This window comes from Nipponia nippon, unplaced genomic scaffold, assembly GCF_047370975.1.
Source record: "Nipponia nippon isolate SJK-2023a ecotype South Korea unplaced genomic scaffold, ASM4737097v1 scaffold_52, whole genome shotgun sequence".
NCBI classification, from domain to species: Eukaryota; Metazoa; Chordata; class Aves; order Pelecaniformes; family Threskiornithidae; genus Nipponia; species Nipponia nippon.
Genome location: NW_028262372.1, coordinates 792,493 through 810,886, shown reverse-complemented (window position 1 = coordinate 810,886; position 18,394 = coordinate 792,493). Strand labels below are relative to the sequence as shown.

At 59.4% G+C, this 18,394-nt stretch overlaps 1 protein-coding gene across 1 annotated transcript; it reads right to left on the bottom strand.

The window, feature by feature from the left end:
- Positions 1-12,189: 12,189 nt before the first annotated feature.
- LOC148051888 (chromatin remodeling protein SRCAP-like) lies at positions 12,190-18,327 on the bottom strand. Its single transcript, XM_087735065.1, has 9 exons — positions 18,323-18,327; positions 17,479-17,681; positions 16,265-16,434; positions 15,828-16,024; positions 15,622-15,736; positions 14,862-15,105; positions 14,395-14,633; positions 13,601-13,768; positions 12,190-12,363 (listed from the first exon to the last, which is right to left on the bottom strand). The coding sequence occupies exons 1-9, from the start codon at positions 18,325-18,327 to the stop codon at positions 12,190-12,192; spliced, it is 1,515 nt and encodes a 504-aa protein (XP_087591191.1).
- Between the last annotated feature and the right edge of the window lie 67 nt (positions 18,328-18,394).

Here is an 18,394-nt window from a genome sequence, read left to right as displayed (position 1 = left end):
AATCCCTCGGTTTGACCCCCCAAATCCTCAATTTGACCCCCAAAACCCCATGTTTGAGCCCAAATCCCCCATTTGGACCCCCAAATCTGCTCTGGCACCCCCGAAATCCCCCCGTTTCACCCCACAATGCACAAAGTTGACCTGTTTCACCCCCAAATCCCCCAGTTTCAACCCAAAGTTCACAGATTTCACCCCCAAATCCCCCCGTTTCTCCCCCACATTCAAAAATTTGACCTCTTTTACCCCAAAATCCCCCCATTTTCCCCCAAAATTCACCAATTTGACCTGTTTTACTCCCAAATCCCCCATTTTCACCCCAAAATATGCTCTGACACCCCCAGAATCACCCCTTTTCACCCCATAATGCACAAATTTGACACCCAAATCCCCCAGTTTCACCCCGCAATGCACAATTTGACCTGTTTCACCCCCAAATCCCCCAGTTTCACCCCAAAATGCACAAATTTGACCCCCAAATCCCCCAGTTTCACCTCAAAATTCACAGATTGGACCAGTTTTACCCCCAAATCCCCCTACTTTACCCCTACATTCACAAATTTGACCCCCAAATCCCCCTGTTTCACCCCGCAATGCACAATTTGACCTGTTTCACCCCCAAATCCCCCAGATTCGCCTCAAAATTCACAGATTTGACCCCAAAATCCCCGTTTCACCCCAAAATGCACAAATTTGACCTCCAAATCCCCCCATTTTCCCCCAAAATTCACCAATTTGACCTGTTTCACCCCCAAATCCCCCAGTTTCACCCCAAAATGCACAAATTTGACCTCCAAATCCCCCAGTTTCACCTCAAAATTCACCAATTGGACCAGTTTTACCCCCAAATCCCCCTACTTTACCCCTACATTCACAAATTTGACCCCCAAATCCCCCAGTTTCACCTCAAAGTTCACCAATTTGACCCCAAAATCTCTCTGGGGACCCCAAATCCTCAGCTGACCCCAAAATCCCGCGGTTTGACCCCCCAAATCCTCAATTTGACCCCCAAAACCCCATGTTTGAGCCCAAATCCCCCATTTGGACCCCCAAATCTGCTCTGGCACCCCCGAAATCTCCCAGATTCACCCCACAATGCACAAATTTGACCTGTTTCACCCCCAAATCCTCCAGTTTCAACCCAAAATTCACAGATTTCACCCCCAAATCCCCCCGTTTCTCCCCCACATTCAAAAATTTGACCTCTTTTACCCCCAAATCGCCCCATTTTCCCCCAAAATTCACCAATTTGACCTGTTTTACTCCCAAATCCCCCATTTTCACCCCAAAATATGCTCTGACACCCCCAGAATCCTCCCATTTCACCCCAAAATGCACAAATTTGACCCCCAAATCCCCCTGTTTCACCCCGCAATGCACAATTTGAACTCTTTCACCCCCAAATCCCCCAGATTCGCCTCAAAATTCACAGATTTGACCCCAAAATCCCCCAGTTGCACCCCAAAATGCACAAATTTGACCCCCAAATCCCCCAGTTTCACCTCAAAGTTCACCAATTTGACCCCAAAATCTCTCTGGGGACCCCAAATCCTCAGCTGACCCCAAAATCCCTCGGTTTGACCCCCCAAATCCTCAATTTGACCCCCAAAACCCCATGTTTGAGCCCAAATCCCCCATTTGGACCCCCAAATCTGCTCTGGCACCCCAAAATGCACCCGTTTCACCCCACAATGCACAAAGATGACCTGTTTCACCCCCAAATCCCCCAGTTTCACCCCAAAATTCACAGATTTCACCCCCAAATCCCCCCGTTTCTCCCCCACATTCAAAAATTTGTCCTCTTTTACCCCAAAATCGCCCCATTTTCCCCCAAAATTCACCAACTTGACCTGGTTTACTCCCAAATCCTCCAGTTTCACCCCAAAATATGCTCTGACACCCCCAGAATCCCCCCATTTCACCCCACAATGCACAAATTTGACACCCAAATCCCACCATTTTCCCCCAAAATTCACCAATTTGACCTGTTTCACCCCCAAATCCCCCAGTTTCACCCCAAAATGCACAAATTTGATCCCCAAATCCCCCAGTTTCACCTCAAAATTCACAAATTGGACCAGTTTTACCCCCAAATCCCCCTACTTTACAGCTACATTCACAAATTGGAACCCCAAATCCCCCTATTTCACCCCGCAATGCACAATTTGACCTCTTTCACCCCCAAATCCCCCAGATTCGCCTCAAAATTCACAGATTTGACCCCAAAATCCCCGTTTCACCCCAAAATGCACAAATTTGAGCCCCCAAATCCCCCAGTTTCACCTCAAAATTCACCAATTGGACCAGTTTTACCCCCAAATCCCCCTACTTTACCCCTACATTCACAAATTTGACCCCCAAATCCCCCAGTTTCACCTCAAAGTTCACCAATTTGACCCCAAAATCTCTCTGGGGACCCCAAATCCTCAGCTGACCCCAAAATCCCGCGGTTTGACCACCCAAATCCTCAATTTGACCCCCAAAACCCCATGTTTGAGCCCAAATCCCCCATTTGGACCCCCAAATCTGCTCTGGCACCCGCGAAATCCCCCCGTTTCACCCCACAATGCACAGATTTGACCTGTTTCACCCGAAAATCCCCCCATTTTCCCCCAAAATTCACCAATTTGACCTGTTTCACCCCCAAATCCTCCAGTTTCACCTCAAAATTCACAGATTTCACCCCCAAATCCCCCTGTTTCTCCCCCACATTCAAAAAATTGACCTCTTTTACACCGAAATCCCCCCCTTTTCCCCCAACATACACCAATTTGACCTGTTTCACCCCCAAATCCCCCAGTTGCACCCCAGAATGCACAAATTTGACCCTCAAAACCCCCAGTTTCACCTCAAAATTCACAGATTGGACCAGTTTTACCCCCAAATCCCCTTACTTTACCCCTACATTCACAAATTTGACCCCCAAATCCCCCAGTTTCAACCCAAAGTTCACAAATTTGACCCCCAAATCCCCCAGTTTCCCCTCAAAATTCACAAATTGGACCAGTTTTACCCCAAAATCCCCCTACTTTACCCCTACATTCACAAATTTGACCCCCAAATCCACCAGTTTCACCCCGCAATGCACAATTTGACCTGTTTCACCCCCAAATCCCCCAGATTCGCCTCAAAATTCACAGATTTGACCCCAAAATCCCCCTGTTTCACCCCACAATGCACAAATTTGACCTCCAAATCCCCCCATTTTCCCCCAAAATTCACCAATTTGACCTGTTTCATCCCCAAATCCCCCAGTTTCACCCCAGAATGCACAAATTTGACCCCCAAATCCCCCAGTTTCACCTCAAAATTCACCAATTGGACCAGTTTGACCCCCAAATCCCCCTACTTTACCCCTACATTCACAAATTTGACCCCCAAATCCCCCAGTTTCACCTCAAAGTTCACCAATTTGACCCCAAAATCTCTCTGGGGACCCCAAATCCTCAGCTGACCCCAAAATCCCTCGGTTTGACCCCCAAATCCTCAATTTGACCCCCAAAACCCCATGTTTGAGCCCAAATCCCCCATTTGGACCCCCAAATCTGCTCTGGCACCCCCGAAATCCCCCCGTTTCACCCCACAATGCACAAATTTGACCTGTTTCACCCCCAAATCCTCCAGTTTCAACCCAAAATTCACAGATTTCACCCCCAAATCCCCCCGTTTCTCCCCCACATTCAAAAATTTGACCTCTTTTACCCCAAAATCCCCCCATTTTCCCCCAAAATTCACCAATTTGACCTGTTTTACTCCCAAATCCCCCAGTTTACACCCCAAAATATGCTCTGACACCCCCAGAATCCCCCCATTTCACCCCACAATGCACAAATTTGACCCCCAAATCCCCCTGTTTCACCCCGCAATGCACAATTTGACCTGTTTCACCCCCAAATCCCCCAATTGCACCCCAAAATGCACAAATTTGAGCCCCAAATCCCCCAGTTTCACCTCAAAATTCACCAATTGGACCAGTTTTACCCCCAAATCCCCCTACTTTACCCCTACATTCACAAATTTGACCCCCAAATCCCCCTGTTTCACCCCGCAATGCACAATTTGACCTGTTTCACCCCCAAATCCCCCAGATTCGCCTCAAAATTCACAGATTTGACCCCAAAATCCCCCCGTTTCACCCCAAAATGCACAAATTTGACCCCCAAATCCTCCCATTTTCCCCCAAAATTCACCAATTTGACCTGTTTCACCCCCAAATCCCCCAGTTGCACCCCAAAATGCACAAATTTGACCCCCAAATCCCCCAGTTTCACCTCAAAATTCACCAATTGGACCAGTTTTACCCCCAAATCCCCCTACTTTACCCCTACATTCACAAATTTGACCCCCAAATCCCCCAGTTTCACCTCAAAGTTCACCAATTTGACCCCAAAATCTCTCTGGGGACCCCAAATCCTCAGCTGACCCCAATATCCCTCGGTTTGACCCCCCAAATCCTCAATTTGACCCCCAAAACCCCATGTTTGAGCCCAAATCCCCAATTTGGGCACCCAAATCCCACATTTTCACCCCAAATTCTGCTCTGACACCCCCGAAATCCCCCAGATTCACCCCAAAATGCACAAATTTGAACCCCAAATCCACCAGTTTCACCTCAAAATTCACAAATTGGACCAGTTTGACCCCAAAATCCCCCTACTTTACCCCTACATTCACAAATTTGACCCCCAAATCCCCCAGTTTCACCTCAAAGTTCACCAATTTGACCCCAAAATCTCTCTGGGGACCCCAAATCCTCAGCTGACCCCAATATCCCGCGGTTTGACCCCCCAAATCCTCAATTTGACCCCCAAAACAGCATGTTTGGGCCCAAATCCCCCATTTGGACCCCCAAATCTGCTCTGGCACCCCCGAAATCCCCCTCGTTTCACCCCACAATGCACAAATTTGACCTGTTTCACCCCAAAATCCCCCCATTTTCCCCCAAAATTCACCAATTTGACCTGTTTCACCCCCAAATCCCCCAGTTTCACCCCCACATTCAAAAATTTGACCTGTTTCACCCCCAAATCCCCCAGTTTCACCTCAAAATTCACCAATTGGACCAGTTTTACCCCAAAATCCCTCTACTTTACCCCTACATTCACAAATTTGACCCCCAAATCCCCCTGTTTCACCTCAAAGTTCACCAATTTGACCCCAAAATCTCTCTGGGGACCCCAAATCCTCAGCTGACCCCAAAATCCCTCGGTTTGACCCCCAAATCCTCAATTTGACCCCCAAAACCCCATGTTTGAGCCCAAATCCCCCATTTGGACCCCCAAATCTGCTCTGGCACCCGCGAAATCCCCCCGTTTCACCCCACAATGCACCAATTTGACCTGTTTCACCCCCAAATCCCCCCATTTTCCCCCAAAATTCACCAATTTGACCTGTTTCACCCCCAAATCCCCCAGTTTCACCCCAAAATGCACAAATTTGACCCCCAAATCCCCCAGTTTCACCTCAAAATTCACCAATTGGACCAGTTTTACCCCCAAATCCCCCTACTTTACCCCTACATTCACAAATTTGACCCCCAAATCCCCCTGTTTCACCCCTCAATGCACAATTTGACCTGTTTCACCCCCAAATCCCCCAGATTCGCCTCAAAATTCACAGATTTGAGCCTAAAATCCCCCCGTTTCACCCCAAAATGCACAAATTTGACCTCCAAATCCCCCCATTTTCCCCCAAAATTCACCAATTTGACCTGTTTCAGCCCCAAATCCCCAGTTTCACCCCAAAATGCACAAATTTGACCCCAAAATCTCTCTGGGGACCCCAAATCCTCAGCTGACCCCAAAATCCCTCGGTTTGACCCCCCAAATCCTCAATTTGACCCCCAAAACCCCATGTTTGAGCCCAAATCCCCCATTTGGACCCCCAAATCTGCTCTGGCACCCCCGAAATCCCCCCGTTTCACCCCACAATGCACCAATTTGACCTGTTTCACCCCCAAATCCTCCCATTTTCCCCCAAAATTCACCAATTTGACCTGTTTCACCCCCAAATCCTCCAGTTTCACCTCAAAATTCACAGATTTCACCCCCAAATCCCCCAGTTTCACCTCAAAATTCACCAATTGGACCAGTTTTACCCCCAAATCCCCCTACTTTACCCCTACATTCACAAATTTGACCCCCAAATCCCCCTGTTTCACCCCGCAATGCACAATTTGACCTGTTTCACCCCCAAATCCCCCAGATTCGCCTCAAAATTCACAGATTTGACCCCAAAATCCCCGTTTCACCCCAAAATGCACAAATTTGACCCCCAAATCCTCCCATTTTCCCCCAAAATTCACCAATTTGACCTGTTTCACCCCCAAATCCCCCAGTTTCACCTCAAAGTTCACAGATTTGACCCCAAAATCTCTCTGGGGACCCCAAATCCTCAGCTGACCCCAAAATCCCGCGGTTTGACCCCCCAAATCCTCAATTTGACCCCCAAAACCCCATGTTTGAGCCCAAATCCCCCATTTGGACCCCCAAATCTGCTCTGGCACCCCCGAAATCCCCCCGTTTCACCCCACAATGCACAAAGTTGACCTGTTTCACCCCCAAATCCCCCCATTTTCCCCCAAAATTCACCAATTTGACCTGTTTCACCCCCAAATCCCCCGGTTGCACCCCAAAATGCACAAATTTGACCCCCAAATCCCCCAGTTTCACCTCAAAATTCACCAATTGGACCAGTTTTACCCCCAAATCCCCCTACTTTACCCCTACATTCACAAATTTGACCCCCAAATCCCCCTGTTTCACCTCAAAGTTCACCAATTTGACCCCAAAATCTCTCTGGGGACCCCAAATCCTCAGCTGACCCCAAAATCCCTCGGTTTGACCCCCAAATCCTCAATTTGACCCCCAAAACCCCATGTTTGAGCCCAAATCCCCCATTTGGACCCCCAAATCTGCTCTGGCACCCCCGAAATCCCCCCGTTTCACCCCACAATGCACAAAGTTGACCTGTTTCACCCCCAAATCCTCCAGTTTCAACCCAAAATTCACAGATTTGACCCCAAAATCCCCCCGTGTCTCCCCACATTCAAAAATTTGACCTCTTTTACCCCAAAATCGCCCCATGTTCCCCCAAAATTCACCAATTTGACCTGTTTCACCCCCAAATCCTCCAGTTTCACCCCAAAATATGCTCTGACACCCCCAGAATCCTCCCATTTCACCCCAAAATGCACAGATTTGACCCCCAAATCCCCCAGTTTCACCTCAAAATTCACCAATTGGACCAGATTTACCCCCAAATCCCCCTACTTTACCCCTACATTCACAAATTTGACCCCCAAATCCCCCAGTTTCACCTCAAAGTTCACCAATTTGACCCCCAAATCTCTCTGGGGACCCCAGATCCTCAGCTGACCCCAAAATCCCTCGGTTTGACCCCCCAAATCCTCAATTTGACCCCCAAAACCCCATGTTTGAGCCCAAATCCCCCATTTGGACCCCCAAATCTGCTCTGGCACCCGCGAAATCCCCCCGTTTCACCCCACAATGCACAGATTTGACCTGTTTCACCCCAAAATCCCCCCATTTTCCCCCAAAATTCACCAATTTGACCTGTTTCACCCCCAAATCCCCCAGTTTCACCCCACAATGCACAAATTTGACCCCCAAATCCCCCCGTTTCACCCCACAATGCACAAAGTTGACCTGTTTCACCCCAAAATCTCCCAGTTGCACCACAAATCCCCCCATTTCACCCGAAAATGCACAAATTTGACCCCCAAAATCCGCCAGTTTCACCCCAAAATTCACCAATTGGACCAGTTTTACCCCCAAATCCCCCTACTTTACCCCTACATTCACAAATTTGACCCCCAAATCCCCCAGTTTCACCTCAAAGTTCACCAATTTGACCCCAAAATCTCTCTGGGGACCCCAAATCCTCAGCTGACCCCAAAATCCCTCGGTTTGACCCCCCAAATCCTCAATTTGACCCCCAAAACCCCATGTTTGAGCCCAAATCCCCCATTTGGACCCCCAAATCTGCTCTGGCACCCCCGAAATCCCCCTGTTGCACCCCAAAATGCACAATTTGACCTGTTTCACCCCCAAATCCCCCAGATTCGCCTCAAAATTCACCAATTTGACCTGTTTCACCCCCAAATCCCCCCATTTCACCCCACATTCACAAATTTGACCTCTTTTTCCTCAAAATCCCCCCATTTTCCCCCAAAATGCACCAATTTGACCTGTTTCACCCCAAAATCCCCCAGATTCACCCCAAAATGCACAAATTTGACCCCCAAATCCCCCAGTTTCACCTCAAAATTCACAAATTGGACCAGTTTTACCCCCAAATCCCCCTACTTTACCCCTACATTCACAAATTTGACCCCCAAATCTCTCTGGGGACCCCAAATCCTCAGCTGACCCCAAAATCCCGCGGTTTGACCCCCCAAATCCTCAATTTGACCCCCAAAACCCCATGTTTGAGCCCAAATCCCCCATTTGGACCCCCAAATCTGCTCTGGCACCCGCGAAATCCCCCCGTTTCACCCCACAATGCACAAATTTGACCCCCAAATCCCCCCATTTTCCCCCAAAATTCACCAATTTGACCTGTTTCACCCCCAAATCCCCCAGTTTCACCCCAAAATATGCTCTGACACCCCCAGAATCCTCCCATTTCACCCCAAAATGAGGGGCACCCATCGATACTGGTGGGGGGCAAGGGGCACGTATGGGTTTGGGGGGCACCCAGGGGCATTTGGGGCCCCCCAGAGGCACGGGGAGGGCACTCAAAAGTGTGGGGGGCACCCATGGGTGCTGGGCGCCCTGTAATGTATAGGAGCACCCATGGGTGTTGGGGGGCACCCAGGGATATTGGGGGGGGCCAGGGGGCACCCGCGGGTGCAGGGGGGGCACCCAGGGTTTGGGGGGGGCGGGGGGAGCCGCCAGCCCGTCGCGGGGCGCCTGCCGCACCACGATCTTCACCCCCCCCCCCGCTGTTCACCAGCGGCGTCGGCACTGGGGGGGGGGAACACAGGTCTGTCAGATACCCCCCCCACCCCATGGCACCCAGGGGCACCCAAAGGGGTCCTGAGGGTGTTGTGGGGGGGTCCCAGGGGCACCCAGGGGGGTCCTGGGGGGGCTCGGAGGCACCCAAGGGGACCTGGGGGCACCCAAAGGGGTCCTGAGGGGGCTGGGGGGGCCCCAGGGTCACGGCGGGGTCCTGGGGGGGAGCTTGGGGGCACCCAGAGAGGTTCCAGGGGCACCCAAAGGGGTCCTGGGGGGTCTGGGAGGGGCTTGGGGGAACCCAGGGGGCCTGGGTGGGCTTGGGGGCACCCAAGGGGGCCCGGGGGCACCCAGAGAGGTTCCAGGGGCACCCAAAGGGGTCCTAAGAGTGTTGTGGGGGGGGTCCCAGGGGCACCCAGGGGTGTCTGGGGGGGATCGGGGGCACCCAAGGGGGCCTAGGGGCATCCAAAGGGGTCCTGGGGGGTCTGGGGGGCCTAGGGGCACCCAGAGAGGTTCCAGGGGCACCCAAAGGGGTCCTGAGGGTGTTGTGGGGGGTCCCAGAGGCACCCAGGGGGTCCCAGGGGTTTGGGGGGCCCACCCAGAGGGATCCAGGGGGCCGGGGGGGCGATGGGTGCCAGCAGGGTGACCTGGGCGGGGGGGGCCAGGAGCGGGTGCTGCCCCCCAGCCGCCACCAGATGCACCACGTTCCGGGGGGGGGGGGGCACGGGGGGGCGTCAGGGGGCACCCCGAAACCCCCGTGACCCCCAAAACTGGGGAGGGGGGCTCTTTGTTAGGCCCCCCCCCCCCACTTTAGGGTTCCCCCGCCCACCTCAGGGTCCCCCCACAACCCTCAAAAACAGCACCCCCCCATTTTAGGGACCCCCACCCACCTCGGGGTCCCCCCTCCCATTTGGGGGTGGCCCCCCGCCCATTTTAGGGTCCCCCCACCCACTTGGGGGTCCCCCACCACTCTCAGGGTGCCCCCCCGATTTTAGGGTCCCCCCCAGTCACCCCCCTCCCCATTTGGGGGTTCCCCCCCAATTGCGGGGTCCCCCCCCCATTTTAGGCCCCCCACCTCAGGACCCCCCCCCCATCAAGAAGGGGGTCCCCGCGATCAAGAAGAACCCCCCCCATTTTGGGGTGCAGGGTGGGGGGCACCCCATTCCCTACCCCCCCCCAATCGTGGGGGTCCCCCTTAAAAGCAGGGGTCCCCATTAAAAGGGGGGGCTCCCATGTGAAGAAGGGGGCTCCCCTTAAAGGGGGGGGCCCCTTAAAAGGGGGGGGGCCCACGTGAAAGGGGGGGATCCCACATGAAAGGGGGAGTTCCCCTTAAAAGGGGGGGTTCCCATATAAAAAGGGGGGTTCCACAGAAAGAGGGGGTGTCCCATATATAAAGGGGGGTCCCATGCGGAGGGGGGTCCCACATGAAGAGGGGGGTCCCCTGTAAAAAGGGGGGTCCGATAGAAAAAGGGGGGTCCCACATAAAGAAGGGGGGGGTCCCATGTGAAAAGGTGGGGGGTCCCATGCAAAACGTGGGGGGTCCCACATAAAGAGGGGGGTTCCACATGAAGAGGGGGGTCCCATGCAGAACAGGGGTGTCCCATGCAAAGAGGGGGGCTCCCATGTAAAGAGGGGGGTCCCACATAAAGAGGGGGTCCCACATGAAGGGGGGGCTGCCACGCGCACGGGGGGTCCCCCCGACTTACGGGGGAGGCCGCGGGGGGGGGCGAGGGCCAGGGGCCGCAGGGGGGGGGCGGCCAGGGTGAGTTTGCTCCCCTGCAGCTGCAGGGTGGGGGGCTTGGGCCCCCCGGCACCGCCCCCCCCGGGGGCCCCCCGGGCCGCTGGGCCAGCGCCGCCAGTTGCCCGATGCTCACCACCTCGCCGGCTACGGGGGACAGACAGACAGACGGACACGTTTAGGGACTTCCCCCCCCTCATTAGAGGGGGAGGGGCTAAAATTAAAAGGGGGAGGGGGGGTTGGGGGGGGGGGGCTACTCACAGGGCAGGCGGGCTTGCATGTCGGGGGCTAGCAGGAGGCGCTGGGGGCCGGGGCCCGGCAGGGCGTAGGCGGCCGGGGGGGCCCCCCCTTGCCCCCCAGGGTGGGGGTGGGGGGGGGCGGGGAGGGCCGGCGGCGGGGGGAGGGGCCAGAGGAGCAGGCGGAAGGGCTGCGGGGGGGGAGGAAGGGGTTAATGGCAGAAGCCCCACCCATAAGGCTCAAGCCCCGCCCAGGCTGAGCCCCCCCACAACCCCCTTGCTCCCGGCCCCCGCCACGCCCCCTCCCCTAAGCCTCACCCACTCAGGCACCATGAAGCCACGCCCCCAGCCTTGACCCTCAATGCCCCTAAGCCCCGCCCCTTCGAAAGCCCCGCCCCTCTGAAGCCCCACCCAACCAAACCCCCACCTGTTCCCCAAGCCCCGCCTGCTCCATCCAGACCACGCCCCGATTTTAACCCCCACCCCTCAAACCCCGGCCATTCACCAGGCCCCACCCCCACAAAACACACCCACTTGCCAAGACCCACCCCTAAACCCCACCCAATCACCAAACCCCACCCCTATGCCCCAAGCCCCCCCTCCCCACCCCCCTCCCGACCTCCCCCACCCCCACCCTCCAAGAAGCCCCGCCCCACCCTCTCACCGTGGGCGGGGCCGGCAGGGTGCGGGGCCAGCACGGGCAGCAGGGGCGGGGGGGCCCGGGGTGGGGCCGCCAGGGCCAATCCCAGCCCCAGCCCTGGCCCCACCCGCCCCGGGGGGCAGCAGGGGGGTGGGGGCGGGGGGCGGGGGCCAGCAGGGCAGGGGCCAGCGTCACCCCCGAGGGGGTGGGGGCCACGAGCAAGGGGGCGTGGCCAGCGGCTGGGGGGCGTGTCTGGAGGGCTGGGCTCTCCGCCTTCTTCCGCTGCAGCATCCTGGGGGGGCGGGGGTCAGCGGCAACCCAAACCCCCCCGGGCACCCAAACCCCCCCGGGGGCACCCCAAACCCCCCCGGGGGCACCCCAAACCCCCCTGGGCAACCCAAAGCCCCCTGGGGGCACCCCAAACTCCCCCAGGCACCCCAAAACCCCCCCAGGTCTGGGCAGCCCCCCCCAGCTGATGGCCCCAAGGGCCCCATCGCCATCCCCAAGCCACCCATGGTGTCCCCAAGGCCACCCCCGTGTCCCCAAGGGTCCCACCGCCACCCCAGTGTCCCCAAGGCCACCCCAGTGTCCCCATTGTCCCCCTTACCAGTTGACTTTCATGCGGACGGGCTTGGGGCGCGGCGGGGGGTCGGGGGCGGCGGCGACGTCCTCCACCATGCACCGCGTCACCCGCCAGCGGGGCAGGAAGGTGTCGGCGGCGTAGCGGGACACCCGGCCCTCCAGGGCCACCAGGTTGAACAGCCCCATGTCCACGTGCTGTGGGGACACCACGGGGACGTCACCTGCCATCCCCCAACCCCACCACGGCCCCAGCATCCTGGCTAAGGTGGCATCTCAGAGCATCACCCGTGTCCCCAACAGCTGCTGCCACAGGGACACGCCGGTGGCCCTGGCTGCTGGGGACAACAACAGGGTGGCCTAGGCCACCTTTACGCCTCATCGTGCTCTTGGGCCACCTCTACGTCACCGGCGTCCCCACAACCGTGGTCAAGACGACCTTGAACCCTTCACCTGATGCATCCCATGTCCTCTATCTCCCCACAAGTGCCACCACAGGTCACGGTGGTGGCCCCAGGTGCTGGTGACAATGAGACGGTGGCCTGGGTTCCACCACCTCAGGGAGGTTCTAAGGCGTGGGGCCATAGCCACGGGGAAATTCTGATGGGTTCCACCACCACGGGGAGGTTCTAAGGCATGGGGCACCGTCACGGGGACGTTCTGATGGGTTCCACCACCACGGGGAGGTTCTAAGGCGTGAGGCCACCGCCACAGGGACGTTCTGATGGGTTGCACCACCACGGGGAGGTTCTAAGGCGTGGGGCCACCGCCACGGCGACGTTCTGATGGGTTCCACTGCCACGGGGAGGTTTCTGGGGTGCCCAAATCCATTTTTGGGGTCCGCAGGGTAATTTTGGGGGTCCCCAAGGCCATTTTGGAGGTCCCCAGGGTAATTTCGGGGGTCCCCAAGGCCATTTTGGGGTCATCTGAGAGCTTTTTGGGGTGCCCAAGGCCATTTTTGGGGTCCCCACAGTAATTTTGGGGGTCCCCACGGCCATTTTTGGGGTCCCCAGGTGAATTTTGGGGGTCCCCAAGGCCATATTGGAGGTCCCCTGGGTAATTTTGGGGGTCCCTAAGACTATTTTAGAGGTCCCCAAGGTCATTTTGGGGTCCCCTGAGAGCTTTTTGGGGTGCCCAAGGCCATTTTTGGGGTCCCAAAGGCCATTTTGGGGTCCCCTGAGAGCTTTTTAGGGTCCCCAGACCTATTTTTGGAGTCCCCAGGATAATTTAGGGGGTCCCCAGGGTAATTCTGGGGGTCCCCAAGGCCTTTTTAGAGGTCCCCGAGGCCTTTTTGGAGGTCCCCAAGGCCATTTTGGGGGCCGCTTCCATCGCTTTTAGCCACGGTGGCTGCCCTGCGTGGGCGGGAGGGGCTGTGCCGGGTTTCGGGGTGCCCTCGGGAGGTTTTGGGGTGCGGGGGGGTAGGGAAGTCCCCTACCTGTCCCCAAAAGCGGTTGACCAACAAGAGGGTGGCGTCGTCGGTGGCCTGGCGCTTCTCCAGCTTCTCGATGCGCTCGCGCAGCTCGTCCTCGCAGGCCTGCCGCTGCTCCAGCCGCTCCGCCAGCTTCTTGTTCTTGAACTGCAGCACCTTCAGGTCCATCTCCTCCTGCGGGGGCACCCCGAAATTTTAGGGGGGCACCCAAGGGGTTTGGGGGGGCACCCAGGGGGCACCGACACCCTCAGACCCCGCCATGGGGACCCAGGGCTCCAGGAACCTCCCCGTGGTCCCATCTTGGAGCCACATCTCAATGGCTTCGGGGTTTTGGGGCGGCACCCAAGGGATTTGAGGGCACCCATGGGGTTGGGGGGCACCCAAGATTTTAGGGGGGCACCCAGGGGCTTGGAGGGGGGATCCTCAGGGTTCGGGGGGTCCCAAGGATTGGGGGGGGTCCCCAAGGGTTTGGGGGGGGGTCCAGATTTGGGGGGTGGGTCCCAGGGGTTTGGAGGGGATCCCCAAGAGTTTGGGGGGTCCCAGGGAATTGGGGGGGTCCCCAGGTTTCAGGGGGTCCCCAGGGCTTTGGGGGGGTCCCCCAGATTCGGGGGAATCCCAGGGATTAGGCCCCGCCCCCGCCCTCCCGCGCATACGCAGGCTCCGCTCCCCGCCCGCCGCCGCCGCGCAGGCCATGGCCCCCGTCGCCGTGGTAACCGCGGGCAGGTGCGAGGGGGCTCTTAAAGGGGCGACGCCGCGGTCGGAGGCCGCTTGCCGGGGCTTTGGGGACCCCCTGCCGTCACTGACCCGCCCCGAGCTGGCCACCGCCGTTTGCCGGGAGGGTCGTGATGGCGGCGCCGCGGCCCCCCGCGGCGTTTGGGGCGGTGTCCGCAGTGACGTTTGGGGGGGCCGGGGCTGGCGCCGGGGCTGGGGCTGGGGCTGGCGCCGGGGGGGTTGTGGCGGTGGCGGCGGGGTCGCCTGGGGATGGGGGTCTCCAGCACCGTCACCAGCCGCCCCGGCAGCTGCCGCAGCACCTTGGCTGCTAGGGGGACATCGGGGACGTTGGGTGCACCAGGGAGACGGGAGGAGATGAGGGGACATCAGGGGTGGTGGGGACATTGAGGACGTGTGGGACATCAGGGGTGGTGGGGACATCGGGGACATCAGGGACATTGGGGACATCAGGGACACGAAGGACATCAGGGACGTTGGGGACATCAGGGACGTAGGAGACATTGGGGACATCAGGGACATGAAGGACATCAGGGACGTCGGGGCCATGGGCCATCAGGGGACGTGGGGACATGGGGTGGCATCGGGGTGACATGGGAGGGACGTGGGGTGACACGTGGCCCCACCTGCTCGAGGATGTGTGTGCGCCGGGTGGCTGCCGGGTCCTCGTCCTCATCGGGGGGGACGTCCCCGTCCCTCTCCTTCTCCTTCTCCTTGTCCCTGTCCGGCTCCCGGCGTCCCGGCTCCTCCGGCGCCATGTCAAACAGCTCCCGGATCGTTTGCTGGGGGGGGTGGGGGGGTCAGTGCCACGCCCGGCCACCTGGGTTCCCCCCCCCCCAGCCACCTGGGTCCTCCTCTTGGCCACCTGGGTTCCCCTGGCCACCCTGAAGCCATTGAGATGTGGCTCCAAGGTGGGACCACAGGGAGGTTCCTGGAGCCCTGAGTCACCATGGGGTGGCCAAGGATGTTGGTGATTGGACACTTGGATCCTCCCTGGCCACCTGGGTCACCTCCTGGACACCTGGGTCCCACTGGACACCATGAAGCCATTGAGATCTGGTTCCAAGGTGGGACCACAGGGAGGTTCCTGGAGCCCTGGGCCCCCATGGGTGTTGGTGATGGGACACTTGGGTCCCCCCGGCCACCTGGGTCCCCTTTGGACACCAGGATCCTCCAGGCCCCCATCAAGCCATTGAGATGTGGCTCCAAGGTGGGACCATGGAGAGGTTCCTGGACACCTGGGTCCCCATGGCGGGGTCCAAGGGTGCTGGTGATGGGACACCTGGGTCCTCAGCTACCTGCTTGAAGTAGGCGGTGGTGAAGTTCCCCCCCTCGATGGCCATATCTCCCAGCATCCTCTTCTGGTTGGCCTTCTTGAGGATGTTCTCCTCCACCGTCCTCTCGCTGATGAGCCTGAGGAGGGGACAAAGCTGTGGGGGTGAGGTGACCACGGAGGACCCAGGCGTCTAAGCGAGGACCCAAGAGTTGCGGGTGCTAGACGTACCGGTAGATGTGGACGTCACGGGTTTGGCCGATGCGGTGGCACCGGTCCTGGGCTTGGGCGTCCATGGTGGGGTTCCAGTCGCTGTCATAGAAGACGACGGTGTCGGCACCCGCTAGGTTGACGCCGACGCCACCGCTGCGGGTCGAGAGGATGAAGCAGAAGATGCGCTTGTCGGCGTTGAAACGTTCCATCAGGGCCTGCAGGAGGCAGCGCGGCGCCGCCCGGACGCCGGGGTCTTGCGTTAGAGGGGGGCCCAGATGGTGGGGTTCCCCCTCTGGACGCCTGGGACCCTCCTGGCCACCACAAAGCCATTGAGATGTGGCTCCAAGGTGGGACCACAGGGAGGTTCCTGGAGCCCTGGGTCCCCATGGCGGGGTCCAAGGGTGCTGGTGATGGGACACTCGGGTCCCCCCCGGCCACCTGGGTGCCCCCCGCACCTGGCGCTGCTCGACACGGGTGCTGCCGTCCAGGCGCAGGTAGATGTGGCCGTGGTAGGTGAGGAAGCGCTCGAGGATGTCGAGCATCCGGGTCATCTGGGTGAAGATGAGGACGCGGTGGGCCCCCGCCTTCAGGCGCCGCAGCAGCACGTCCAGCGTCTGCAGCTTCCCTGGGGGGGGACGCCGGTGTCACCGGGGGCCACCGCCAAGGGGGAGGGGTGGGGTGACCCCCCCTTTGGGATGGGGACGGGGGTGGTTGGGGTGGGGGGTGTTGGGGCAAGGCAGGGGTGTGGGGACATCGTGGGGACATCATGGGGACATCATGGGGACGTGGGGACATCAGGTAGGACATCAAGAGGGACGTGGGGACGTCACTGGGACATGGGGACATCATGGGGACCTCATTAGGGACCCGGGGACATCAGGTGGGACATCAACAGGGATGTGGGGACATCAGTGGGGACATGGGGACATGAGATGGGACATCAACAGGGATGGTGGGACATCACTGGGGACATGGGGACATCATGGGGACCTCATCAAGGCCATGGGAACATCAGGTGGGACATCAGTGGGGATGTGGGGACATCATGGGGACATAGGGGTGGCACTAGGGACATCGGGGTGGCACTAGGAGGTGGGGAAGGGGGTGCTCATGCTGCCCCCAGCGCCCTGCTGTCCCCCATGTCCTGGATGTCCCCGATGTCCCCAACACCCCGTGTCCCCAGTGTCCCCAACTGTCCCCAGGACTGAAGAATTCGGGGGAAGTGGGGGAAGTGGGTGCTTCACCCCAGCTCCCTGCTGTCCCATGTCCCAGATATCCCCACTGTCCCCAACGCCCCTCGTGTCCCCAACGTCCCCAACCCCCCGATGTCCCCAATGTCCCCAACGCCCCTCGTGTCCCCGATGTCCCCAACGTCCCCAGGACTGGGAAAAGGGGACTGGGGGGGAGCAGAGAAGTGGGTGCTCACGCAGCACCCGGCTCCCCGCTGTCCCCCATGTCCCCTATGTCCCCTCTGCCCCCCATGTCCCCAGCACCCCTGATGTCCCCAATGCCCCTCGTGTCCCCAGCGTCCCCAATGTCCTCAGTGTCCCCAAGACTGGGAAAAGGGGACTGGGGGGGGAGCAGAGAAGTGGGTGCTCACACAGCACCCGCCTCCCCGCTGTCCCCCGTGTCCCCCTGATGCCCCCGTGTCCCCGCTGTCCCCACGTACCGCAGTCGTACTGGATGAGGCGCAGGTCGGGGAAGTGGGTGCGCATGCTGCGCAGCACCCGGTGCAGGGCTCGCCCGCGGGGCGCCAGCTCCTCCCGCAGCCGCTGCTCCAGCTGCGCCCGTTGGCGCAGGCGCCAGGGGGGGGGGCGGCAGCTGTGCAGGGCCACCCCCCGCGCCTCCACCGGCGGCAGCACGAAGATGAACCTGGGGCGGGGGGGAGAAAATTAGGGACCCCCCCAAAGGCCTGGGGCACCCCAAAACTTCCGGGTGCCCCCAGAGCCCCTGGAACGCCCCCTCCCCCAACACTTGGGTGCCCCCAGACCCCCTGGACCCCCCCAAATCCCCTGGTCCCCCCCTCCCCAAACCCCTGGCTGCCCCCAGACCCCCTGGACACCCCCTCCCCCAACACTTGGGTCCCCCCAGACCCCGGGCTCCCCCCCACCCCCCCGGCCCCCCCCTCTCCAAACCCTCCCGGTGCCCCCAGACCCCCTGGACCCCCCCAGACCCCTCGGATCCCCCTCCCCCACCACCTGCCCCCGCCCCCAGGCGCCAGCCCCCCACGCCCCCCCCGGGTGCCCGCCACCCATGGGTGCCCCCTCCCCGTTTCCCGGGGTGCTTACCAGGTAGAAGGGGCGGGGGCTGGCGGCGGGGGGGCGGCAGGTGGGGGGTGGGTGCTGGGGGGGGGCTGGGCCCCCCTGGCCCCTCGGGCTCCTCCCGAGGGGGGGGCGGCGGCGGCGGGGGGGCGGCGGGTGCTGCGGGTGCTGCTGGGGGGGGAGAAAGAGGGGGGGGTCAGGGGTGGCTGGGGGCACCCGGGGGGGCACCCAGAGCCCCGGGGGGGGGGGCACCCCATGGTGTGGAGGAGCACCCAAAGGTGGGGGGAGGGGCTGGGATTGGCCTTGGTGGCCCCACCCCGGCCC